Below are 26698 nucleotides of genomic sequence, written 5' to 3'. Positions count from 1 at the left end.
CAGCTTTCTTCATGTGGGAGGAGGCGAATAGAAACACAGGGTTTCTTAAAGTAAACCTGCCAGCGAGCAGGTTATGTTCACAGAGTCTGTTACCATGGTGACTGACTCAGAGTTTCAGTTACCTCTCTTTCTGGAACGGAAAACTCAGAGTTTCCCTCATCTCAGGGTTAACTTACTGTTTTCACATAACCCGCTTTCTGGAATACCCCCCAGTAATATTAAGTAAGGGCTTGGTAAGGGCATCTGGGCTTATGCTGACGAAGTGGTAGCTCCTATCCGAAAAAAACACAGTCATCGATGTCAGGACTTCCTGAATGATTGGTATGATATCGGTGTTCTCTCCAGAAAATATTTTGGAGACACTTGCGAGTTTAAAACAGGGGTCTGTTCTGCTTCTCTCAGAAAATCTTTGTATTGGAGTCTATGAGGAGCAGAGACAGACGTGGCCGCACTTAGAGGCTGCTAAATCAAATTCTGTAAGTCTCTCTAATTTTTTGAGCACATTGTGAGAGACAGAACAAATTTGTCTACAAACTGGGAAAAAATTGTGTGTAGAGTGTAAATTGTGGCTGGGAGGAGTGTAGAAAGGGAAAAAAATCTGGAGTTTTTTTTCAGCTCTCTCCCACTCCGACCGATGACATCACCCACTCTTTTCTGATAGGAGTTACCATTTTGTCAGCATAAGCCCAGACCAGTGCAGAGGCAGAAAATGGCTGTTAATCTCTTCCTTTCTGTCTGCCCCTGTCTGTCTGCCTGGGGGACCGCTCCTGTCATCAATGGCAACCAGCTCAAATTGCCATGGCAACCCCTGAGCCTTAGTACCTCTCTGTGCACTCCTCTGCCACACACACACACACACACACACACACACACACACACACACACAGGTAGCTTCAGCTGCAGCTAATGCAGCTGATTCAAATGATCAGCTCAAGCTCTGCAGTGGCTTGTTAACAAGTAATAGTAAGTAAGACAAGTGGCTTGATACCAAGCCACTTGTCCTACTTACTATTACTGGTGAGTTTGAAATGTTAGTAATGTAATGAGTGATGTTGGTCTGTTAGCATTAGCCACAATGCTAACATGCTAATGCTAACATGAGGTCCTATGAACTTGTTGGTGCATAAAAGTTTGACTTTTGATGTTGGGTTGTTGTGCTAACATGCTAATGATTAGCATGCTAATGCTTACATGCTAACCTACTGTAAAATGATTCTTAAATGCATTCTAATGGTGTTTGAGATCTTTCAATGTGTTATTTGACATGCTAATGTTAGCTTAGCATTAGCCACTGTTAGCATTGTGGCTAATGCTAACATGAGGTCGTATGAACAGGTTTGACTTGATATCAGGTTGTTGTGCTAATATTTAGCATGCTAATGCTAACATGCAGTAAAGTGTTTCTTAAATGCATTCTAATGGTGTTTCAGATCTTTTAATGTGTTATTTGACATGCTAATGTAAGTTTAGCATTAGCCGCTGTTAGCATTGTCATAATGAACACACTCAGGCAGTAGCCCCCATGACCCTTTCAAAATTTCCCAAGGGGAAATTGTCTAGTTAACATTTTATTCTTGCCCTCTTTTGGGATGACAGAAATAACGGCTTCATTCCATGAAGTTGGAGTTGACATAATATGTCATAATATTCTCAAGAGTCCAGTTAACGGAACTTAAAAGTACTGTAAACAATTCTTATGCCACTCAGCTGGTAAACCATCACTTCCTGGTGTTTTATTATTTTTTTTAAATTATTCAGTGCAGTCTCCAGTTTTGTTTTTTTTTGTGATGAACATTTTTTGTCCTTAATAAACATTTGAAAGCTCATTTACAATCCGGATTCCAAAAACATTGGGACACTGTGTAAAACATAAAACAGAATGCAGTCATTTGCAAGCGAACTGTGTTAACATACAGCATTTTTACAAACTGTTCCTGAGAAAGTGGTGAACCTTGCCTTGAATTTTATTTTGCCTGCTCCAGCACTCCAATACGCTAATCAGGCATAATTAGTGGACATTCATTTCTAAGTGCTTCCAAAAAAAAACTGGACTTGCTTGTGTTCCAGTGTCGTGGTTCTAGAACCACAAGCAAGTCCAGTTGCTTTTTGAAGCACTTAGAAGTACCATGACCTGGATAAATGAGAATCTTCACAGACCTAGAGGACATTAAGTAAATGAAAAGCCAATTGTCTCTGCATTACTGGGACTGGGACGTCATTAGACGTCTAACTTCTTTGGTTCTTTGTGTTTTTGTCTGTAGGTATTGACTCAGAAGGACATGCTGCTAACTATGTGGAAACAGAACAGATAGTGCAACACAACTGTGCCAAGGCTTCATTTGTTCAGGTGACCCAAAACAAAAATGCAACAGGATAGATTTAGTCATTTGGACTGGTCATAAGGAAGAATTGGATGATCATTCAAGCAGTAATTCAGTGGAAGAACAGTAGTTCCAGAATTCTCAACCAATTTCTACTATGCTGGTGCCATGTCAACTTTTTGGTTACATCATGACACCATACACTGTCAATACTACAAGCATGTATTCAATGTGCAAGTGTGTATGTTCATATTCCTCAAAATTAGTTTTTGAAGAATATAAATAGTTCTGTCCTCCTTCCTGCACAGATTCCACACAGTCCACATTTCTGTTGTCACCTAGTGGTACATGAGTCTGAGAGGTGGCTCAAAGGGGTGCTGTAAACCCACTGCATATTGGGGCATTGATGTTTTGTATACGTTGTAATGGAGGAATGAGTGTATGAAAGCAATATGATGATATATTGATGCATTATGCCCTTTTTGGTTGTAGACAAGAGGCTCCATCCCTGTCTACTGGTCCCAAAGGCCCAATCTCAAGTACAAGCCAAAACCACAGATCAGTAAAACAGTCAACCATGTAAGCTGCCTTTACACTTACTTTAGGCAAAACAATGCCCTCTCTGCATTTGTAATCTTATTTATCTTAATTTCTCATGCAGTTTTCCTTTTCTCTCTGTTTATCTCTTTAGTTGGATGGATTCCAGAGACACTTTGACTCACAGATTATTCTCTATGGGAGACAAGCCATTTTGAACTTGGTAAGATGAAAAAATGTGCAGTCACATTTGTATTAATTTATTTTTATGAAATCAGTGTACCAGCTGGATATTTATCTCATATCTTCAACCTATGATATGACCCTGACTAGAAAGAAGCAGTCAAAGGAAATGATACCATGAAAATGATCAGCAGATTATTGACCAGGGTGCCTCAAATTAAAAGAAGTTCCTCAAAATACAAAATCGGACATAAGTGTCTGTGTCAAAAACTGCCATTAAAAATACTATATTGAGTACTGTATTGAGTAGTATTGAGTATTTTTAAGTACCAAATATTAATTTATTTTCATATTTTTCTATCCTTTAAATGCCAGTTTGTTTACATAATTTTGTTTATTTTTAATGAAAACAAAAAAAATGAAATACTTTCCATAAACAAAACGTTTGTTCGCATTATTTTTTAGATAAGAACAGAGTCCTTGTTATCCTTTTTTCACAGATCAACCAAAGGGGTTCAGAAAAGCCACTGGAGCTGGCATTTGACAAGATGGTGACCAGCTTGGGTAATGGCATGATCAAGTAAGATTACCACCAGTTCTGGCTTTTTCCCCTCATATGTGCCTGGGTTCTTTTAGCGTCTCATATTAAGTCCACCTCAAATTTGATTGAGGTCATTGTACTTTCGATAAATGCTTGCTTTTTTGCAGATACATAGCCTTTGACTTCCATAAAGAGTGCAGTCGGATGAGGTGGAATCGACTGCAGATCCTATTGGACATAGTTGCTGAAATGCAAGATGAATTTGGGTTAGTGTACCCAATTGACATTGTGTGTGAGATGATATACAAGTCCACCAGCTAGATGTCTATGTAGTCTACATCAGAAGATAATGATTTGAATGTGGATTCAGATATTTCCTGGTGGACGCAGATGGGAAGGTGCTGTTGAACCAGGAAGGGACGTTTCGGAGCAACTGCATGGACTGTCTGGACCGTACTAATGTTATCCAGAGCCTGCTGGCCCGACGCTCGCTGCAGTCCCAGCTACAGGTAGGATCCCGCAATCGAACAGGAGTTGGACATAAAAATAAAACAATTGCACATAGGAAACAGTGGCTGTGCTTAGCTTGAATTGGATTCCATTGTATCCATCATGTCCGCAAATAGCCTGAGGAATTGACAGCATGAATACAGAGGTGGAGTTTTACCTGTGTTAGGCTCATGTGATAAATTCAACATAAGCTCTTATTCAGTTAGTACAACAGCAAGTCATGTCATACTCACCTCTCTGTTCCTTTCTGTGTATGTTGGGCTTTTTTTCAACCAGTGTTGAACTCCTGTCAATAAATGTGCACATTCCAGATGTTTCATATTGAAAGCCTACCAGGAAAGGGAGAAATTGTGCCCCTCAGGCAACTCGAAAGCTTTTAATGTTGTCTTTTCAGAAGTGTTGAGTGAAGGACAACAGTATTTCTGTTAAAACATAAAGGCAGAGCAGAAGACAGGTGAGTGTCACATGACTCTGTTATTGCACTGATACAATTCATTTTGTGGACATGGACATTGTACTGAATTTATCAAGATAACAGGTAAACCTAGAGGAAGTGTTGAGTCAAAGCAGATGAGAAAACAATGAGGCTTACAGCCTATGACATATGTGTCAAAGGGTTAATTCTGAATTTTCCTCTCAGCTCAAATGAGTTTGTGTCTGCCTGCAGAGAATGGGAGTCCTTCCCATGGGCCAGCAGATTGAAGAGAAGGCAGACTTTGAGAAGATATATAAGAATGGTGGGCTCTCCCAGACACAACAGTGGCTTCACTAGTTTCCTTTGAAGTAACTGGCATGCCTCCATTTAAGATCATATTTGATAATATGATCTGTTTTCTCTATTTCTCTTTCTGTTTTCTGTCTCCTGCCCTGCTTGTTTACATGTAGCCTGGGCAGACAATGCTGATGCCTGTGCCAAGCAGTATGCTGGTACTGGTGCACTGAAGACTGACTTCACCAGGTTAGTTTTCACACAGCAAACAGCCAATATTCAGCTAAACATATGCTAACAACCTGCAAATGACAAAGGAACAGTCTTAGAAGGAAGATGTTGGCTTGTCTACTAATCTGTTCATTTGTTCCTCTCCCTTTGATCCAGAGTAATACATTTTAACAAATAATGTCCAAATTTCTTTAAAATCTGCTGTGGCTCAGCATGGTCCCAAGGAGATAATCTTGAACTGTTCTCTAGTTTTACATCAGGAAAAACAAAAGAAATACCAAAATCTGTTGGGGATGTGTTCCCAGTATGAGAGTCACACTAAATGGTGATTTCATGATCAAGTCATGTATCAGTTACTTGGTTCCAGTTGGTTCCATTCCCTTGAAAGCAAAGCAAGCTGCAGTGTGAAATTAGAATAGAATTACAGCAAGTCTACAGAGAGGGGTCATTATTCTGAATAAATGCCATTGCTGACTATGAGCATAGAGTTCACATGCAAAAAGAAAGCTCATGAAATGTCCAAAATAGAGAGGCTTTATTCTCTGGGGAGCGTGGATATCCTCAGTAAATGTAGTGAGTTAGATTTAGATATTTTTGTTTATTAAGCAAATTATTTATTGAGCAAATGTAAATTTTAGACTTAGACTTTACTGTATTAATCCCAATTGGGAAATTCTTTTGTTTCAGCAGCAGGTTAAACCAACACATAAACATAAAACATATACAATAAAGAAGAGTAAGGATGAGAATAAAACTGAGAAAAGAATGTTTTAAAATATAACCAAGTATATAAACATAGAATAACAGCAATTCTTAAAATATAAGAAGTGTATAGCTAAGTATATAAACAATGAATAATAAAGCAATTGTTAAAAATATAAACAAGTATTAAAAGTATTAAAAAAGTTTAACTAAGTATATAGTTATATAATATGTATTACAATACATGTAATACAACACATTAGAATACATATTATATGATAAAATACAATGATAAATGATGATGCTAGAGGAAAGGTCAGGGGTCACCAAAATAGATTCAGAATCATCCTCTGGAGACATATGACTTTCTATATGTTGTTGAACCACATTTGATCTTTCAGAACAGGGAAGAGGACTCAGTGGGGGCTGCTGATGGACGGCTGGAACTCCATGATCCGATATTACAAAAACAATTTTTCTGATGGTTTTCGACAGGTGGGTCCAAAACTTTGTATATTTGAGTGCTATAGTATCAGTGTGGATCAGTAATCAGTGTTTTACAGTCATATTACAAACAATACAGTGAATATAGAAAGTATTAGAGGCGTCTCTGCTGGATTAAATTTAGTGTAATAAGTGAAATAGCGAAATAATCCAGCAGCCACAGCCACAGTAACAGCCCCATCCTTGGAAACTTTACGAAATATAACTAAACAATAGAAGTGCCAACAATGCATGATGACATTTATAGAGGGGCTAGACGGCACTAAAAATGGAGAGTGCATATTTGAGGTCAGTGCTCAGATAGGCTGTTGTAATCATCCTTTCTGTAGCAACCTTGCAGAGCTACTTCCTGATTCAACTTTGACCAACCATACTTTTTGTGTGTGTATGCAGTTTCAGTGAACTGCACAATTACACTGAACATTTCAGGTGTATCCACTTTTGTTTTTGTTCCCAAATAATATATTGTATATCTAGCAGTGTTGCTGCATCCCAGATCTCAACAGTAAGATTATTAAAATGTTACTGCAACCTAAAGAATTTATGGCCAGAACTACAAAATCAGGCTTGTAATGGCTAAAGCCATTCTGTATGAAAGGACAGTGCCCATGTGGGTGGCCCCTTAAAGTATTTGAACACCTGTCTGGTAAATGTTGACAATTAATTTCAGTTTTATTAATGTGGTGTGATGCACTAAATTCAAATGTAAACCTGTCAGTTATATTCAGTCTGCTATAGAATTAAAGTAGAATTGTACATGAATTATAATGACCACGATTCTTGAGATCTGTCTTGTACTGACAAAGTGTAGAGACAAAATTGCAATTACAATTACAGTTAGCCATTTGGCAGATGTTTTTATCCAAAGCAACGTACATACGAATTCACACACCGATGGCGCAGCAAAGTGGGGCAGTTTTGGGGCTCAGTATCTTGTCCAAGGATATTTCGGCATGTGGACTGCCGAGGCCAGGGATCGACACCAACCTCCTGACTGGTGGATGACCGCTCTACCCCCGACCCACAGCCGCCCTGGATGAGTGGATGTGGATGAATTGCAAAAAATGAAATGTAAAAAATATTAATGAGTACTCCTTCTAAGTACTACTTAAAAAAATAACTAACCCTGAACAAAACAGCCTTAACCCAACTGACAGTTTGTCAGAACCCATGATGTAGTAAGACTAAATTATCAGAAGTTTTTCCAATCACAGGGCAGCTGAGTAGTTAATTCTTGGTATTTAGAGATGCACTAAAATGCAAAAACATCAGACAACAATTCAGAAAAGCTTAACTGTTGAGATATTACGAAACAGTTGGTCTGTTTCGATACAGGACTCCATTGATCTGTTCCTGGGGAACTATGCTGTGGATGAAGCTGATTGGACCACCCCATTGCGTGACCCCAAAGATTGGAAGTTTCTGACAGTAAGAAGGGCTCAGGGAGATAAATTGAGTTTTTCTTCTTTGAGAGTCTATAATGTGATGGGTCTTTTTTTCCTTTTCTAGTTGCCTATTATCATGGTGGTAGCTTTCTCCATGTGTATCATCTGCCTGCTAATGGCTGGTAAGACAAACTGCAAAAACTGATTCATAGGAATTTTCATACCCACAAACATGCTCAAAAAATGTATGCACCAATTGCTATTTTTTGGAAGTTCCCCCAATATTTTGGCAGATGATTCAAAATTTATTTTATATATCCTTTACTGACTCAGTCTGACCTGCTGTCCCCTTAGGTGACACGTGGACTGAAACTCTGGCCTATGTTCTGTTCTGGGGAGCAGCCAGTGTGGTGACAGGCGGCCTCATCCTCTTCAATGGACTGGACTTTGTAGATGCTCCCAAGCTTGTCCAGAAGGAGAAGCAGGACTGAGTATGTGTGTGTGGAAAGCAGCTTTTCCCTGGTGAGCTCACCGCCTCATCATCCAGCTCTTCATCACTTTACTCCCAGCATCAGCAGGCCTGGAGCCTTTACTAATATGGGGTGGAGTGGAGGAGGGTGGTGGGCACCAGTGTTGGCCTCATGTACTACAACAGTGGAAAGACAGAGACTGGGAGTGCATAGGCCTGCTGCTATCCACACTGTAGCCACAGTCATGTGGAGGGGACTGTCTGTCCGCAGAATTTTTTCAAAGGAATGCTTTGGGACCTACATAAAATTACAGTTTGTCCCCTTCATGGATGTATAGGGATCAGATTGAGAATAGCTGTAAATGAATTACTTTATGTATTGTGAATTTGTGCATTACCTTTTTCTTTTTGCTGTGGCCAATGTTTACCTATGTACAGATGCTCTATCCCAGGTTAAATGCTGCTGTTTCGAAGTCTGCACTCTCAAGACCAGTAATGGGTCCATAAGGCTGTCCTGTTCAAAAGGCCTTAAGAAGTACTGCCTTCTGTTGCTACAATTTAAATTACACAGCCAATGTATCAGTGAAAATCCTCAGTGTCCTAATTGTTTGCAGTATTTAGAACTTGTGGAATGGTACATTAGTGCAGTTTTTCTACATTCACGTCTTCCTGTCCTGTCTTCCTGAAGGTTTCTGTAGGAGTGATATCTACCTCGTGAAGTTCTTTAGTTGGGACACTTTGTAAAATGAAAATAGAAATAGAATGTGATGATTAGCAAAACACTGAAACCCCATATTAAAAATACCACAAAGACAACATATCAAATGTTGAGAATGAGAAATGTCATTCATTTTTGAAAATTATATCCTCATTTAAAATTTGATGCCAGCAACACATTTAAAAAAATGGGTCATGTTTACTCTCTGCTGCATCACCTTCTTTTAGCAACACTCTAAGCATGTGGGAACTGAGTAGACCAAGTGCTGTAATTTTGAAAGTGGAATGATCTCCCATTCTTGATTGATATACGATTTCAGCTGCTGAACAGTTTGTCATATTTTACATTTCAAAATGCACGTTTTCAATGGGCGACAAGTCAAGCAGGCCAGTTTAGCCCCTGCACTCTTTTACTATGCAGCCATGGTGGTGTAATATGGTTTGGCATTGTCTTGCTGAAGTAAGCAAGACCTTCCCTGAAAATCTGTTGTTTTTATCCATCGTTGGAGCATATGTTGCCCCAAAACCTGTATATATCATTCAGCAGTAATAGTGCCTTCACAAAGGTGCAGGTCACCCATGCCATCTGCACTAATGCATACCATCACAGTTGCTGGCTTTTGAACTGTGTGCTGATAACAAGCCGGATGGTCCTTCTCCTCTTTAGCCTGGAGGATGCGTCCATCCTTCAGAGAAGGGACCAGAGAAGGCGTTTGTGGGTCTGGTTTATATACGGTTTGCATGCTAGACCTTTAAACCTGCATTTGTGGATGCATCGACAAACTGTGTTCACAGTGTGGAAGTGTTCCTGAACCCATGCAGTGAAGTCCACTACAGAATTGTGTCAGTTTTTAATGCAGTGCCATCTGAGGGCCCAAAGATCATGGGCATCCAATATTGGTTTTTGGCCTTGTCTGCTGCTTACACAGCTTTCTGTAGATAGAATCTTTTTATGACATTATATACTGTAGACAATGAAATCCCCAAATTCTTTGAGAAACATTGTTCATAAATTGTTGCACTATTTGTCAGTGCTGTCTGTCAGAGTGGTGAACACCTCCCCATCTTTAATTGAGAAAGACTCAGCCTTTCTGGGATTCTCTTTTGATACCCAGTCATGTTATTGACCTGTTGTCAGTCAACCTAATTCACTGTAAGATGTTCTCACCAGGTGTTTTAGCATTTCACAACATTTCTAGTCATTTGTTGCCACTGTCCCAACTTTTTTGAAATGTGATGCTGGTATCAAATTCTAAATGAGGATATCATTTTCAAAAACCAATGAAATTTCTCAGTTTTAACAATTGATATGTTTTCTTTGTTTTCTTTCATTCACATTCTTTTCATGTTTTACACAGTATCCCAACTTGGAAACAGGGTTATACACAGTAAAAATCATCATATGAAGTTGATCAATGAAAAAGACAGAATGTAAATTTACTGTAGAACTAAGCATAAACTCCATAATTTGTTCCTGCTAGTACCCTGTTGAGTACTTCAAGAAATTGAAGCATTTGGATATATTCACATGTAACATTTTTTGCCAGTCAATGATGAGTTCAAGTGTATCCTTACAACTGACTGTAAATGTAGGTTTTATGGAACTGACACCTAGTTTAAACCTATTAATTTACCACAAAAAATAATTTGCGTGCAGAAATCTCATACTCTGTTTGCTTAATTATTGCTATCAAATCAGTAGTTTGTGAACAGAAATAAACAGAACATATCGGTATGGTTTAAAATGAACAACAGAAAGGAGTGTCAAAGACATCATTCTTTAGGATGCACAGTCTGAAACACTATAACTTGCAGCATTAGGAACTAAGATCATGGTTTGTTTCAACAATAAAGGAACATCCAGAGCATTAGTGGTAGGACTTACTCTTTAATGTGGCTCAAGGATTTGTGCTCTTTAGTGATCCTGGTAACTGTGGTCCTTCGGGAAATTGTTCCTGGTATTCCAGTATCCTTGTTATTTTTAGAACCTTTTGTTGAGTGGGACAAAGCTACCTTGACTGAATCAGGGAGTGTTACAGTTTCACAATAGAGGAAGGAACACAAGGCTCAGGACACGAGGCCGCAACATATAACAAAACAGACGACACTCAAAAGAGGTGTAAAAAAAACCCACAAGCTTTTTTGATCCCCATTTCAAACAATAAACCTGAAAATTACCTGAAAACATGGTGCTGTACGAGCAGCAGCCTGTTACAGCAGCTCTCTAGACTCTTAGGAGTTTTTTTTCTCTTTTTCTGTTTTCTTGTGAGTCTTTTTTATCCATTTTAGTGTTTGTAAATCTAGTGCATCAGAGGCATCAAGAATGGTAACTCTGGTGCTACTTTTCATCACTTTTACAACTTGTGCAACTTTCTCTGCATCTGTGGGACTGTGAGAGACAATGGCTCCCATTGTTTACAGTAAGGATCAGCTGCTGGCCCTGCATAACACAGCTGTGCGGCCAGAGGAGCAACCTGTTGTCCCCTGCAAGTTAAGGAGGAGGATGCGGGGGTGCCGCGATGGGATCAGCAACCGCTGACTTTAAAAATATCACCGTAGTCCGTCAACGACTTTGTGTGTGACAAAAAGCCACAAACCGAGCAGCAAATACAACATTGCCTCGATGTCCTCCATTGTTTGTCGGCTCTGTTTGCGTCACTTACAAATTGACGTCATGGCAGTTTCGCGCAGCCGTAGTATGACGACCCCGCCTACGTTTGTACTAGGACTGGACGGCCTCAGTCCTATGCTCCTCAGATCCTGCTCTGATCAGCTGAGCAGGATCATGGGACATCTGTTCAACCTGAGCCTGAGACTGGGAAGGGTACCATGCCTCTGGAAGACGTCCTGCGTGGTACCTGTGCCAAAGATCCCACATCCCAAGGACCCTAGCTGCTACAGGCTGGTGGTCCTAACATCCCACCTCATGAAGGCCCTGGAGCGGCTGGTCCTTGCCCACCTGCACCCCCTGGTGAGCTCGTCCATGGACCCCACTGCAGTTCGTGTACCAGCCTGGCACCAGAGTGGACGATGCCTCCTCCTCTATCGAGCTCTGTCTCACCTGGAGTTGCCTTTAACCCATCCTGGTTGCCTTCCACTAAGACACTAAGATAAGACCACTGCACTTTACAAAAAAGGACAGAGCAGGCTCTATGGTGGCACGGCGGTAACACTGTCGCCTCACAGCTAGAAGGTTCTGGGTTTGATTCCCAGTGTGGACGCCAGGGGAATGTCCTCCACCATGCCTTTGATGCCTGCTCGAGGAAAGGGGCCTGTAGTGACAATTTTTTTTTGACGTGTGTCCACAGTCCACAATATGAAAACAACTTTCAGTGCTCATGGATCCATTCCCAGCATTCCCTTATTTTTACATTTGTTCCACAATTCCATTATTAATTCGAATCCATGACAACAAAAAGTCCAAAGGCATAAGTCATGATTAAAAAATTAAATGGTCAAAAAACATTTGCTGTTACGCTCTTCTTCACCTTCACAAACAAAAGGACTAACCATACCACCTGTGCGCCCGGCCATATATAATTTGATATTCCACCCATAATCAAATATTGCTAAGATAAATTCAAACTAAGAGAAAAATAAATAGTTTTCTTTCCTTAATATTCATAACATAATGCAATTCATAATTTACTGTCTACTTAAATTAAATGAAACTCAAATTCACTGTAAAACTGAACTAATAAAGACCATACTACAACCATTATAAAATGGCTTCTACAGGGCCTTTCTGTGTGGAGTTTGCATGTTCTCCCCGTCTTCACCTGGGGTATCCTCCATAAAAAACCCCACTAAAAACATGCAAGAAGATCAGATGGTGCCGCTGTTAGCTGGCAGCCCACCGCTCCTGGTCTGCGACGGAGGAAGGACTTTCCAGGATGGGTCAAATGTGGAGAAAAATAATTTCACTGGCGTGTGTGCAGTCTCCCCCCTGTAGCATGTGTGTGCGGATATTAATAAAGTATATCTTCTTCTTCTTCTTCGAATTTCCCCTTGCGGGGCTAATAAAGGAATATTGAATTGAATTTATTATCATTATTATTATTTTAATTTTCTATAACTATATTTATTTATTTTATTTACCTGTTCCTTATTTGTTGTTGGCTTGCGAGGTTTCAGGTGTAAGCTTGTGTTTCCTCCAAAGAGTTTTAAGAATCTAAGTGTGAATTTTATAATATGAACTTGAAACTGTAAACTGAATTGTGAAGCAAAGTTTATAAATAAAAAAAATTAAAAAACCCTTCTACTACAGGTCATGATTTAGCTGACGTGTGAAGTGCCTGCAAATTACACAGTTCGCCGCAAAAGCTCGTATTTATCAATAGTGTCTTTAAATCTCTTTTTCTTTTTTTAAATAAGTCTTTATTTAACCCTGGATTAACAAATGTCAAGTCTTGACTGGAGTCTTGTGGAGCTTGCATGTTCTACCCGTGTTCAAATGGGGTGTCCTTAAAATACCCCCACTAAAAACATGCAAGAAGATCGCCATCTGACCAATGGTGACGAAAAGGAACTGGATCCCCAGGCACCGCTGTCGGCTGGCAGCTGGCAGCTGGCAGCCCACCGCTCCTGGTCTGCTGTGGAGGATCGACAGACTGAGGATGAGTTAAACACAGAGAATTAATTTCACAAAGCATGGCGTGTGCATGTAATGTGTGGTGCATGTATATGTGATGTAGTGATAATAAAAAGTACGTTCTTCTTCTTGACTAATATTGTATAACCAAGGTTATATGAATCTTTGTTAAGAGTTAAAGAGTCAAGATTATCTTGTCAGTGAGGACATGCTTTAGTCAGGGGCTAAAGATCAGGATCAGGTTTGCCCACATGGGAGCCCGACATGGGTGACCAGTTCCAGCCCATGCCCACTTAGCCCATATAAAACTCTTACCAGATCCAGATGTGGCTGACCAGTTCTAACCCATGCCCACTGAGCCCACACATAACCCATACGGCACCCAGATATGGTTGACCAGTTCAAACCCATGCTTCACCCATACATAACCCTAATGGGACCCAACCATGGTTGCCCAGTTCTAACCCATGCCCACTTAGCCCATATGTAACCCATATAGAACCCACCAAATTTGCCTAGTTCTAACCCATGCCCACTTAGCCCATATGGAACCTATATGGAACGCAGAACAATTGCCCACTTCTAGCCCATGCCCACTTGGTACCCAGATAACACACAATGAGCCCATATGGTACCCAGGTGGACATGTTGTCTGGGATAGATAGAGAAAAGAATGTGTGATAGGACACAACCTTGTGGCACCCCTGTGTTTATGGTATAGGCAAACTAGAATAGGTCCAGTTTGTCTGCATCTGAGGAGGTCAGCAGGTCACATACCACTCGTTCCATGCACTTGCACAGAACAGATGTCAAAGCCACTGGTCTATAGTCTTTGGGGGCCATAGCTTTTGTGATCTTGGGAATTGGAATAATGGTGGATTCTTTCCATTGCAGAGAAATGGAACCTGAGTCCAAAAGCAGCTGGAAGAGCTGGGTCATGAGAAGAAGAATCGGAGGGACAATCCCCTTTATTGATCACACAACACATCCAAATGCACACACACACATGCCATGCACTGGTGAAATTTTTCCTCCGCCTTTAACCCATCCTGGGGCCCGTTTCACAAAGGAGGTTCAACAAACTCTGAGTCTAATCCTGAACCTCGAGTTGATCTAGCCTGAGATAGGAAACTCAGAGTTTCCAGTTTCAGAACAGGTGATTTGGGTTAGTTCAATCAACTCAGAGTAAGTTAACTCAGAGTTAAGCGCGTGCACCACGACTATAAAAAGGCAACATCAATGGAGCCCCGATTCGACGAGTCACCATGGCAACGGGGAAGAGGAGGGCTGCGTTTTTTACCGCTCTGGAGCTAGAAATCTTAATGTGCTCATACAGCGAGTTTCAACACGTTTTTAGAAAAAAGTGCAACACCGCTGCAACCGCAAAAGAGAGAGAGACGGCGTGGGAAAACTTTGCTGCTCGGGTCAGTGCCTGAGTTTAAATGCAGTCCTTTGCAATCACACTAATATTACAGGGGAAAACTGCTTGAATGGTAGCTCATTAATTTATTTCATGGAGGTGCAATCCCACAGGGGAGAAGCGCACTTGGCAGCAGCTTAAGATGAAATATAAAAACATTGTTCAAACAGGTAAGACCCCGGCATAATTAAATAGGGGTACCTCATTTTGATCATGTTTTACATTGTAAAGTAAATATTAAGTGGCTGTTGTTTTATCCCCAACATAATGCTGTTTTCACACACATAAATGTCTTCTCATCTATATCATATTCTGTTAAATAATTAAGCCTATTTAAACTAACACAGACTTCTGCTCAGCCAACAGAAAGAAGGCAGATGCCCGCAAAACGGGTGGCGGCCCAGCACCGCCACCTCTAACGGAGGCAGAGGAGCTGGCCCTAAGCCACAATTTAGGAAGGCCAGTGGCTGAGGGAATCCCTGGAGGGAGCTCATCTTCAGAGCTTACCCCCCAAGACACAAGTGCCTTTATAAAATGTAATATGCCTAGGCCTATATATCTCTTTTAAGCCTATTCAGAAAAATATTTATTTCCCCTTTTTTTTTTTTTTTTTTTGTCCCAACAGATTCTGATGGTGCTATCTGCCTGGTGGAGCCATCTAATGCCACAACAGACCTTGTGACTTTAAGTAGGCAATACTCCAAAGATTTTGCCAAGTGGTAGTTTAAGTATACTGAAACATATCACTCATCTAGGATGAAGAGCACGAGGGAACCGTGTCTGCTGCCTTTACAGAGGGGGATCCAGAAAGGCCTATAGAGGTAACATCTTGATATGTTACTGATAGTTCTCTTCCCATTTACATTTCTTAACATTCTGGTGGAATATAGAGTGTGACATTTAGCCTACACTGAAGCATTAACACATTCTCATCCTCTTTAACAGGGCATGGCTGGGCAGCAGCAGGAGAGTCCCTCAACTTCCACTGCACAGATTGACACAGTAAGATGGATGTTCAGTAAACACCAGAGGTTCATTCTGTGGAATTCATGAGCAACTGTATAATTTAATGTCCTCCTTATGTATTCCCAGTTACCAGTAAAAGAGATTTATAAAATTCACCTGCTGAAAAAAATCCAAAAAACCAACAAAGAAATGCAATACTTGGAGCGCCAGATTAGGAAGGCAGATTTAGAAATTGAAATACTGGAATACAAATTAGAGGTGGGTGCATGGTCACAGGTGAATTATGTTAATTATGTTAACTATTGGAACATTAACTAATCTAGCTCTTTTATTTGTAGGAAATAAAGAAGACCAAATGAAGTGTGTATTGTGTCTTTATTTGACTGCTGTGGTGGTGGTGGTGGTGACTCAATCTCTGAAATGACTATGGCATATGGTGTCTCTGACTGCTCTGCCGTCCTGCATAGCTGGCAGGTGGATGGGGTCATCATCAGGGTCTTCAATTTGTAGGACAGGGTGTCGCTCTCCTCTAATAGTGGCAATATTATGAAGAACAACACATGCCACAATGATATCACAGGCCCTCTCAGGGGTCACCCTGAGGTGACGTAGGCACTGGAAACGGGCTTTCAGCAGGCCTATGGTCATCTCCACTCGGGCTCTTGTCCTGCAGTGAGCCCGGTTGAAGTTCTGTTGGGGGCCTGGTTCAGGGTCAGGGTAAGGGGTCAGCAGCCTGGGTTGGCCTGGGTAACCTCTGTCACCCAGCAGAAGGCCATCAAACTCTCCTGTAATGTGTAGGGGACACATCAGAGTATATTAAAGGAGGGAGACAGGTGAATTATATTGTGCAAATCTTTAGGCTGCTTACCATGTTGCAGTCTGTTGCTCAGGTTAGACTCGCGATGAATCCTTGAGTCATGAACAGGCCCAGGCCACTTGGCCTCCACATTGGAAATTAAGTATGCAGCATCACATACGATCTTGACAGTGCAGAGAATGACAGATGTTGAATTATGATGCAGTCTTTAACATTTTGAAACAGTAGTCAATCTACATGTACCTGCACATTTATGCTGTGAATGGACTTCCTATTCACATAATCTGCTTTATTATACGAGGGAGCCGTGATGGGGATGTGTGTGCCATCTATGCAGCCAATCACAGGGAAATCCTAAAAGAAATTAAAATTACTAATCCCAGTCTGAGATTGCAGCACAATGTCATTAATGGAATATAATTTAAAATTCATTTGGATCTCTGCATCATTCACCTGCAATCCTGTGGAACTCCTCCTTGATGACTCTGACAGGTTTATGTGCAGGGAAAACCACAAAGATGGGTAATAGCCGTCTCACGGCGAGGCAAACTTTTCTGACCGCCCTGCATACAGTTGCCTTGCTTAAGTGCGCTGCATCTCCGATGTTATACAAAAAACTCCCATTTGCAAAGAAACGCAGCGCAACACACAATATCTGCTGGGATGTGAGAGCATGACTACGGCTGGTAATGTTGCAGATATAAGGACGGATTAGGTTGTGGATGTAGGTGATGGACTGCGACGTGAAACGGTACCGTTCAAAAAGATAATTGTCTGGAAATGCCAGAACATCTATGCGTGGTCTGATATCTCCCGACGAATATTTAATTCCCTGCGCAGTAATGCTGCACCTTCATCCACGGGATCGTTCTCAAAAGGACATGCCATGGTGGAAAAGTGGACTTCTCATATACGCCGACTGGCTGATTTTTTTTTTTAAATAACAGACGGCAGAACTATGTTATGCCAAAACTCGCCTGCTGACTGAATGAATGAGGAAATCAAAAAACGTGTGGCTGACAGGGGGCGGAGACAGAGAGAAACTCGAGGATCATTGAGAAAAACCTGGTCCCGACCAGGTTAGGTTCATAGAGTCTGTTACCATGGTAACTGACCGAGAGTTTAAGTTACCTCTCTCTGTGAAACAGGCTAGAGTTAACCCTCCTCCTCTGGTTTGAGTTACCTCCCTTTGTGAAACGGAAAACTCCGAGTTTCCTTCATTTCAGGCTTAACAAACTCAGAGTTTTCACTAAACCAGCTTTGTGAAACGGGCCCCTGGTCATCCTTCCTCCACAGCAGACCAGGAGCGGTGGGCTGCCATCTAGCTGTGAGGCGACGGTGTTACCACTTGTTCCACCGTACCACCATGACATTGAGTTGAGTGGCACATTCCTCCAGAATTCAACCATGTAGTTTGTCTGGGCCTGATGATTTCCGTGGGTTCACTCTGGACAGAAAGTGGACCACTTTATTTTTCTTTATTGTGACTGAAGTGTATGAGGGGCTGGGAGTGCTGGGTGTCTTATCTCTCAATGGGTGTTGTGAGTTATCAAACCTGCTGTAGAATGTGTTTAGCTGTTCTGCAAAAGAGGTGGGATCAGGGCATTTGATATGGGCAGGCCTCTGCTCTCTGCCCATCATGGTATTGATCCCTTGCCAGGCTTCCCTGGCAATTCCTGTTGTAAATTTCCTCTCTACTTTGTTTTTATAGTGGATTTTTGCCAGCCTTGATTTCTATCTGAATTCTTTCTCTAATTGATGTACTTTCTGTCTGTCACCACTCAAAAATGCCAGTTTCTTTTTATTTAGGCATGTTTTCACGTCTTTTGTAACCCAGGTTGTTGGGGTACAGTACACATTCTTATCTTGCTCATGACTAGTCAAAAACTTACACAGAACTACATAATGACGAAATTATGAGCGTGCGAGCACACGTGGTGAGTTGCTCAAGCAGTGTAATGCCCCCCCTCTTCCAAATACAACTAGACAATTTCCCCCTGGGAAATTTTGAAAGGGCCACAGGGGCTACCGCCGGACAATGCGAACAGCTGCTTAAGGCTAAGCTAACATTAGCATGTCAAATAACACTTTAAAAACATCCGAACCATCATTGGAATGCCTTTAACAATCGTTTTTACCAAAGTTAGCATGTTAGCATTAGCATGCTAAGCTAACATTAGCATGCCAAATAACACATTAAAAACATCTGAACCACCATTAGAACGCCTTTAACAATCGTTTTAACCAAAGTTAGCATGTTAGCATTAGCATGCTAATATTAGCATGTCGAATAACACATTAAAAACCTCAGAACCACCATTAGAACGCAATGAACATTCATTTTCGCCAAGGTTAGCATGTTAGCATTAGCATGTTAGCATTGTGGCTAATGCTAACAGGGCAACATCATTCATTACCTCGCTAACATTTACAACTCACCAGTAAGAGGCTAGGCTGTGGCACATTGTCAAGCCACTACATAGATGCAGCTGAAGCTACATATGTGTGTGTATGTGTGTGTGGGAGAGGAGTGCTGAGGCTCAGAGGTTGCCATAACAACTTGAGGTGGCCTGATCAATGACGTCACCCACTCAGAAACAGGTGCAGACACACATGCATTTGATTGGAGTCAATTAGGAGCAGAGACAGAAACGTCTGAATTTGGCCTCTGCGCACCCCTCGAACAAACGCTTCTCACGCCAACACCGAAACTCCTATTGCTGAAATTTTTCACCATCAGAGCTACAAGGCTTGGCTGAACACGCTGATCACTTTCTTTTTTCACTGGGGTCAAAAATGGCGATTTTAGAGCGAGTTAAAAAATGGCTTGCTTCTGTCTCTCCTGTTTTTGATTTGTATTGGACCTTGTGGGCGAGGTCAGAGGTACTCTCCTCGCTCAGAGGCTCATAAATCAAAAACCGCAAGTCCTATCGTTTAGCCAGGCACATCGTGAGAATCAGCGCAAGCGGAACTACAACTCTGGAAAGTTTCACACACGTAGAGCGAAATTTGTGGTTTGGAGAAGCGTGGAAAGAAAAAATTGCAGACACTTTTCAGAGCGTCTCTCCACTCTGGCAGTTAATCCCCTCCACTGTAGCACAACATTCCGTGCAATACACACCCATTATAAACTCACGATTTCTCCCAAAACGCTCACGGTCATTTAACTGCGACTGCTCAAAAACTATACGACCTATCAAAACAAGAATTAATCCACCAATACACGAGACTTGTGTCTGCGTTTGAAAGTTCAAATGGCATCTCTAGGTCAACATATGCCAGAGCAGTAGTCCGTTGAAAAAGGGGGAGATTTTTTTCGCATTTTTCGGCTCGTCCCATTCATTTCTTATGGGAAACGCATGAGACGAGCCTGAGAAACGTCTGAATTTGGCCTCTGCGCACCCCTCGAACAAACGCTTCTCACGCCAACACCGAAACCCCTATTGCCGAAATTTTTTCACCGTGAGAGCCACAAGGCTTTGCTCTACAAGCTGATCACTTTCTTTTTCCGCTGGGCTCAAAAATGCGGATTTTACAGCGAGTTAAAAACATGGTTTGTTTCTGTTTCTCCAGTTTTTGATTTGTATTGGACCTTATGGGCGAGGTCAGAGGCGCTCTCCTCACTCAGAGGCTGAGAACTCAAAAACCGTAATTCCTATCGCTTAGCCAGGTACATCGTGAGAATCAGCGCAAGCGGTACTACAACTCTGGAAAGTTTCACACACGTAGAGCGAAATTTGTGGTTTGGAGAAGCGTGGAAAGAAAAAATTGCAGACACTTTTCAGAGCGTCTCTCCACTCTGGCAGTTAATCCCCTCCACTGTAGCACAACATTCCGTGCAATACACACCCATTATAAACTCACAATTTCTCCCAAAACGCTCACGGTCATTTAACTGCGACTGCTCAAAAACTATACGACCTATCAAAACGAGAATTAATACACGAGACTTGTGTCTGCGTTTGAAAGTTCGAATGGCGTCTTTGCCCCCGTGGCCCTAAATACTTACTGAAAACCTGGTGCTTATATACTATGTAGGCTTGATTGCTTGATTGAGTGCAGCTGTGATCAGGAAGAGACGAGGCTGGGCCCAACCTGTCGGCCACACCCTGCAGTGACACGGACTAAGGCTGTGGTTCAATTCAGGGGCTGCATCCTTCGGAGGACCCAGCCTACGCGGCCCACGGAGGCCACAGCCTTGGAGGCTCCTCCGTCGGCCGCATCAACTATCGGTAAATGGGACGGTCTAGCCTTCGGAGCATTCCCTGATTGCGTCACGACGTCATAACTTCTTCCCTCCTAACCCAGGAAAAACACACGTACGGAGACAAAAATTTAACAGACCACACAACAGAAACATAACCGGCAGAAGACGGAAACATAACAGACAGATGATAGACGTCAATGAAGCCAGAGGTTTTGCGACACTGGCAGCTCGTTTATCTCCGGCCACTCACACCAGGCCACTCACAGTTCGGTGGCCTGGTGTTTTGGCTTTAGCCTCAGTCCGAACTGTAAGGAAGGACAGGGGTGCCGCTATTTGCGGTTTAAACCCCTGATATCAGCTGTTCGGCTCAAATAACCGCATCAAAGTTTACAAAAGGAGTTCAAATGACGATGGTGAGTTTCAGGGAGCCTTCAGTGTGCACACGCTGTTAAAATGATGGTCCAGTGGTTTTACACCTCGTGTTTCTCCTGTTTTCTTGGCTGTATGCGGCTTATTTGTGCTCATGTCCTGTGAATCTTTCCACTGCTGAAAATGGCAGTAATTAATAAAATAAAATAAAATAAATCCTTCAGAGGCTTTAAAAAGCTTGCCATAAAACAAAATAAAAGAGAAATTAAAAGTAGGATCAAAAATAAATAAAATCCTGCAGCACCCGGCTCCCAACATAATTCAGAACCACACAGACACCCACGCGCTTTTAGAAAACTGCAGGAATGGTCGCTGGAGGTGCAAAAGAGAACCCTCATCATCGGAGACTCCAACCTCTCCCGGATCCCATCCTTCACAGATCCAGACATACAAATAGACAGTTGTCCCGGAGCCACTTTTCACCACATCACAGAAAAAAACATCCTTAAAAAAACTCACCCCACAACAACAAGCACAACATGTCATCCTCTCAGTCAGCCTCAAAAACTGTCTTTCTGAACACCAGCTGACAACCACCTACAAACTCTTACAACAGTTATGGAAAACTAGCCAGACCACCCTCTCTAATGCCACCATCCACATCCCTGTCATTAACTTCTCTGAGAATCTTGAACCCCGTAAAAAATAATTAATCACTAAACTCAACCACATCTGTAGGAGCAGGGATGTATGTTCTCACCTTGTCACTGTGTGTGGGTGTGTCTATGTGGAGGTGTGGCTGGGTGTGAGTGTCACTGGGGCAAAGTGATTGCTTGATTAATATCACCTGCACCTACCTGGGGATCAGTTTTGTTTGTTACAGAGTGAGGGTGAGGCATGGTGCCTATATTTCTGTTGACCGCAAGGCTATTTTACACCTAGAGTCCAGTAGTGCAATTACATCAGCACACCAGGTAAGGTCGAAAGTGTGATTTCACTGAAAGGGTCAATAAACACCCTGAAACAGCAGCAATGGCTTCATGTTTTTTTGACTCAGTGTGTTGGACAGATCCCTGCCTTCTCCCTCTCAGTGACTAATTTTAAAGTTGATAGTCACAGTACACACATCATTACAGCTAAATACAACTTCCTACCAGAAATCAACCCATTACTGTTTAAGATTGACCCCAAGGACCGCATCCACTGGACCCCCCAGACGGCTGGGATGTTGTTCAGGTACTGGTGCCAACAATTAAACTGTTAACTGGGGAGAAATGTTCATTCACAATTCCCCATTCATCAAATATCACTAATCCCTGTTCTCCTCTCTCCATCACTCTGACACCCGCACAGCTGGAGATAGTGGAAAAAGGACTCACCTTCATTCCCACACCCAACCCACCCACCCGACTGGACCTCAAGAGGGACCTCCACACTTTTCACAGGAGGCTGAAACTGAAAGATCACTTCTGGGGAGGACGGAGACATGAGCCTGTGCCTTTCACTGGACCGTCCCACTGGGAACCACACTTAGATACCATTTCTACAGAAATAATAACATTAATCAACAACAACAACAACAACAACAACAAACACAACAACAACACAGTACTCACTAGATGGCGCCCCCTCCCACATAGACACCCAAACATAACCCACGAACAAAAACAAATAATAACAGCACTAGGTAACAACAAACACATAGTTATCAAACCTGCAGACAAAGGGGGCCAAATTGTACTACAGGATTTAAATAATTATTTTTTGGAAGCAAACAGACAACTCAGTAACACAACATATTACAAAGCACTAACACATTTACTACAGTTGGAAACACAAACACTAATTTGGAATATCACACAAAGCCTCTACAATAACAAATTCATCACTGCAAAACAAAAACAATATTTGGACGGTCCAGGGGGGTATTCAAGAAAGCGGGTTATGTGAAAAGTAAGTGAAAAGTAAGAGTAAGTTAACCCTGAGATGAGGGAAACTCTGAGTTTTCCGTTCCAGAAAGAGAGGTAACTGAAACTCTGAGTCAGTCACCATGGTACAGGCTCTGTGAACATAACCTGCTCGCTGGCAGGTTTACTGTAAGAAACCCTGAGTTTCTACCTGTCTCCTCCCACATGAAGAAAGCTGTTAGACATGGATTGCCTGTTCATTCCCAATCCGATTGATATCGAAGCCCAAATGATTCGAAACGCTTTACATCGTGAGATAATCTTCCGACCCACATTACATGTCCTGTCATTTCCAGAGGAATATCTGTTTGAACGCTGCTGCTTTTCATCAAACGGTATAATTTATCTCAATGACATTCTCCATTCTCTATACATCACCAACCTCACACACCCCGGACGTGCGCTCACATCACAGCAAATTTTACACATAGTGCTACGTTTTTCTTTTTGCAAACGGTAGTTTTTTGTACAATATTGAGGATGCAGAGCACTTCGGAAAGGCAACAGTGTGTAGAGCTGTGAGGAAAGTAACCTCACACTGAAACACCTGTTACCAATGATGGTAGTGACTGATGACTGATGTAGAAATCATATATTCTTTCATTTTAAATTCTGATATACATTCTGCTGCGACCTCAGAGTGGGTTCAGTAGCTTAATTAGCTGTCATTTTGCAGGGCTTCCAAATGTGATAGGGTGCATAGATGAGACACAAATTCCTGTTACTGCGCCTGCAGAAAACGAAGGGGACTATGTGAATAGAAAATCCTTTCAGAGCATCAATGTCCAGGTTTATGACCTACCATCTTAAAAATTATGTACATGAAAATGTATACATTACAATACACAGTAACTCATGTCATTCTCTGCACTGTGAAGATCATATGTGATGCAGCCTACATCATTACAAATGTAGAAGCCAAGTGCCCCGGCTCTGTACATGATTCCTGGATCTACTGGGAGTGTAATCTGAGCAACAAATTTGCACGTGCAAGGAAGCTAAAACTCTGTACAAATGTTCTTTGTCTCCCTTTTTAATACACTCAAATGTGTCCTTTATAATTACAGGAGTGTTTGATGGCTACCTACTGGGGGATCGAGGCTACACATGCCAGCCCACTCTGTTGACCCCTTACCGTGACCTTGAGCTGGGGCCCCAACAACGTTTTAATGTGACGACTGCAGGATTAGAGCCCGGGTTGAGATGGCCATAGGCATACTCAAATCCTGGTTCCAGTGCCTGCGTAAGCTGAGGGTCACCCCAGAGAGGGCATGTGACATCATTGTGGCATGTGTTGTTCTCCATTATGTTGCAACTATTAGAGGAGAGCAACACCCTGCTGTACAAATTAATTACCCTGAGGATGATCATCCCATCCACCCTGCAGACATCCAGGATGGAAGGGCTGTAAGGGACGTAAACAGCAGAAACTACTTTTGATTAAAACAGTCAAATAATGACAAATGTGGTTTGGTCTTCTTTATTCCCTAAAAGTACAAAAGCAGCAGTTAGGATTTGTAATATAGCTCCATCCATTAACATATTTCACCTGTGAAGTGCATCCACCTCAACTGGCGTTCCAGTAATAGAATTTCAAGGTCTGTTTTCCTAATCTAGCGATCCAGACAGACCATTTCTATACTCTTCATGAGGTGGACTCTCTAAAACTCCTTCACTTGGAACTGGGAAACTTATGAACGACATTAAAATCCTACAGTTCTACAAACAGATTTAACATGGTATTGACCGAAAATCTGACTGTCTCAAGCTGCGCTGTGGAAGTTGATGGACCCTCCTCCTGGTGATGCCCAGCCGTTCTGTTAAAGGACAAGAATGTGCTAGTTGTTTGTCCATTATCTATGCTCATCACTTCAGTGTACATGTCCAACTCCAAATTCCACTCCAGAATGTAAAGGAATGTGAATGGGCAGAGCACTGGCAGTAGCTATACATAATATTAAGACACACTTCAGTAGGCCTCTCTGGATCTCTCCCTGTGGCAGCTGACAGTGTTTCATCATCATCATCATCATCATCCTCCTGTGATGAAAAGATACTGTTTCAGAGTACTTTGAACTACCATCTGAGGCAAGATCTGAGTATGGAATACTTACAGCTGCAGGGTGTTCCATTGTTTCAGTAGTTGGAGGCTGAACGAGGCAGATGACACCATCCACAATTGTTGGGGGGTGGAAATTTTATATAGTTTTATATGTAAGAAGTTTTATCTATAATATGTTTTATTTTTTAAAAAGACACAAGTGTATACTTGCATCTGATGTAGGCACTTGTGTCCAAGGGGGTGACAGGCTCAGATGAGCTTCCCCCAGGGATGCCTTCAGCCAGCAGTCATGGTTTGTCAGAGGTGAGCTGGCTGAGCAGGACTCAAATGTTAATCTTTTTTTAGATTAGTATTTTATTGAGTGTTTGTGGACACGTCACATTTTAAATGACTTCAATATGTAAAAAATAAAAATGTGTAAACATTGTATCAAGTGTTAATCTACTAAGTGAGATATTAAGTGAGATGACGCCTTAAAACATGTTGTTAGGGGTATAAATTACTACTTGAAGTAGCCACTGAATTAATATTTAATTTTTTAATAGCCTTAGTAAATTAAAAATTAAAATTAAAATCAAAGTGAGGTACAATCATAGCCTAGCAAAATATGCCTTACCTTTTTGAATAAGTTTTTATATTTCATTTTTAGCTGCTTCTTTCTCCCCTGTTGTATTGCACCTAAATGAAAATCCGATTTTATTCCTACTTATATTCATAACTGTATGCTACGATCTTAAGTACGGTTAAGTGTTAAGTCAATGGAATAGTACATTCAAACTTACGCGTTGACTCGGGTAGCAGTTTTCTCCCATGCCGTGTCTCTCTCCTTCGCTGCTGCAGCGGTGATATATTTATGCTGAAATATGTGCTCATGCTCTGCCTAGGCCTGCAATAAGACCTCCAACTCCATCGAGGTAAAATAACTTGATCTTTTTTTTTTTTTTTTCCAGGTGTCATGGTGACTTGTGGAATCGGGGATCTATTGATGATGGCCTTTTATAGTGGTTGTGCACGTGCGCAACTCAAGGTTAACATACTCAGAGTTGATTGAACTAACTCAGATCAGCTGTTCTGGAAGCGGATACTCAGAGTTTCCCCATCTCAGAGTAAGTCAACTCAGAGTTCAGGGATAAACCCAGAGTTTGTTGAACCTCCTACCTGGAATACCCCCTAGATGAACCCAGGCCTCCCCCCTTCTACCTCCTCCCCAAGATTCACAAGCCTCCTGAGATGTGGACAGTCCCTTCTGTGGTCCCAGTCGGCCGTCCCATTGTCAGTGACTGCGGTTCAGAATCTTATAGGATTACAGAATATATAGATCATTTCATTAACCCACTCACCAAACTCCACCCCAGTTATATCAAAGACACTAATCAATTTGTAGATAAACTCAATTACATGCAGGTACCTGGTCACATCCTCCCCTTCACAATAGACATAGATTCACTATATACTAATATTGAAACTTCACTTGGCCTCACAGCCATAAA

The 26698-nt window shown here is 41.7% G+C and overlaps 1 protein-coding gene across 1 annotated transcript in view; it reads left to right on the top strand.

Moving 5' to 3' along the window:
- Nucleotides 1-10676, top strand: part of sacm1lb (SAC1 like phosphatidylinositide phosphatase b) — a 28847-nt gene extending 18171 nt beyond the window's left edge. Inside the window, exons 9-20 of the mRNA XM_070967003.1 lie at nt 2262-2347; nt 2814-2900; nt 3013-3081; nt 3542-3621; nt 3750-3848; nt 3953-4091; nt 4760-4829; nt 4978-5050; nt 6136-6229; nt 7574-7666; nt 7748-7805; nt 7978-10676. Of these exons, the coding sequence (XP_070823104.1) occupies nt 2262-2347; nt 2814-2900; nt 3013-3081; nt 3542-3621; nt 3750-3848; nt 3953-4091; nt 4760-4829; nt 4978-5050; nt 6136-6229; nt 7574-7666; nt 7748-7805; nt 7978-8114 (1085 nt within the window). The 3' untranslated portion in view covers nt 8115-10676. The remainder of the gene's footprint in view (nt 1-2261; nt 2348-2813; nt 2901-3012; nt 3082-3541; nt 3622-3749; nt 3849-3952; nt 4092-4759; nt 4830-4977; nt 5051-6135; nt 6230-7573; nt 7667-7747; nt 7806-7977) is intronic.
- The last annotated feature ends 16022 nt before the right edge of the window (nt 10677-26698 follow it).

The sequence above is a fragment of the Chaetodon trifascialis genome, chromosome 7 (genome assembly GCF_039877785.1).
Source record: "Chaetodon trifascialis isolate fChaTrf1 chromosome 7, fChaTrf1.hap1, whole genome shotgun sequence".
Lineage (NCBI taxonomy): Eukaryota > Metazoa > Chordata > Actinopteri > Chaetodontiformes > Chaetodontidae > Chaetodon > Chaetodon trifascialis.
This window is presented reverse-complemented; position numbering and strand designations above follow the sequence as displayed.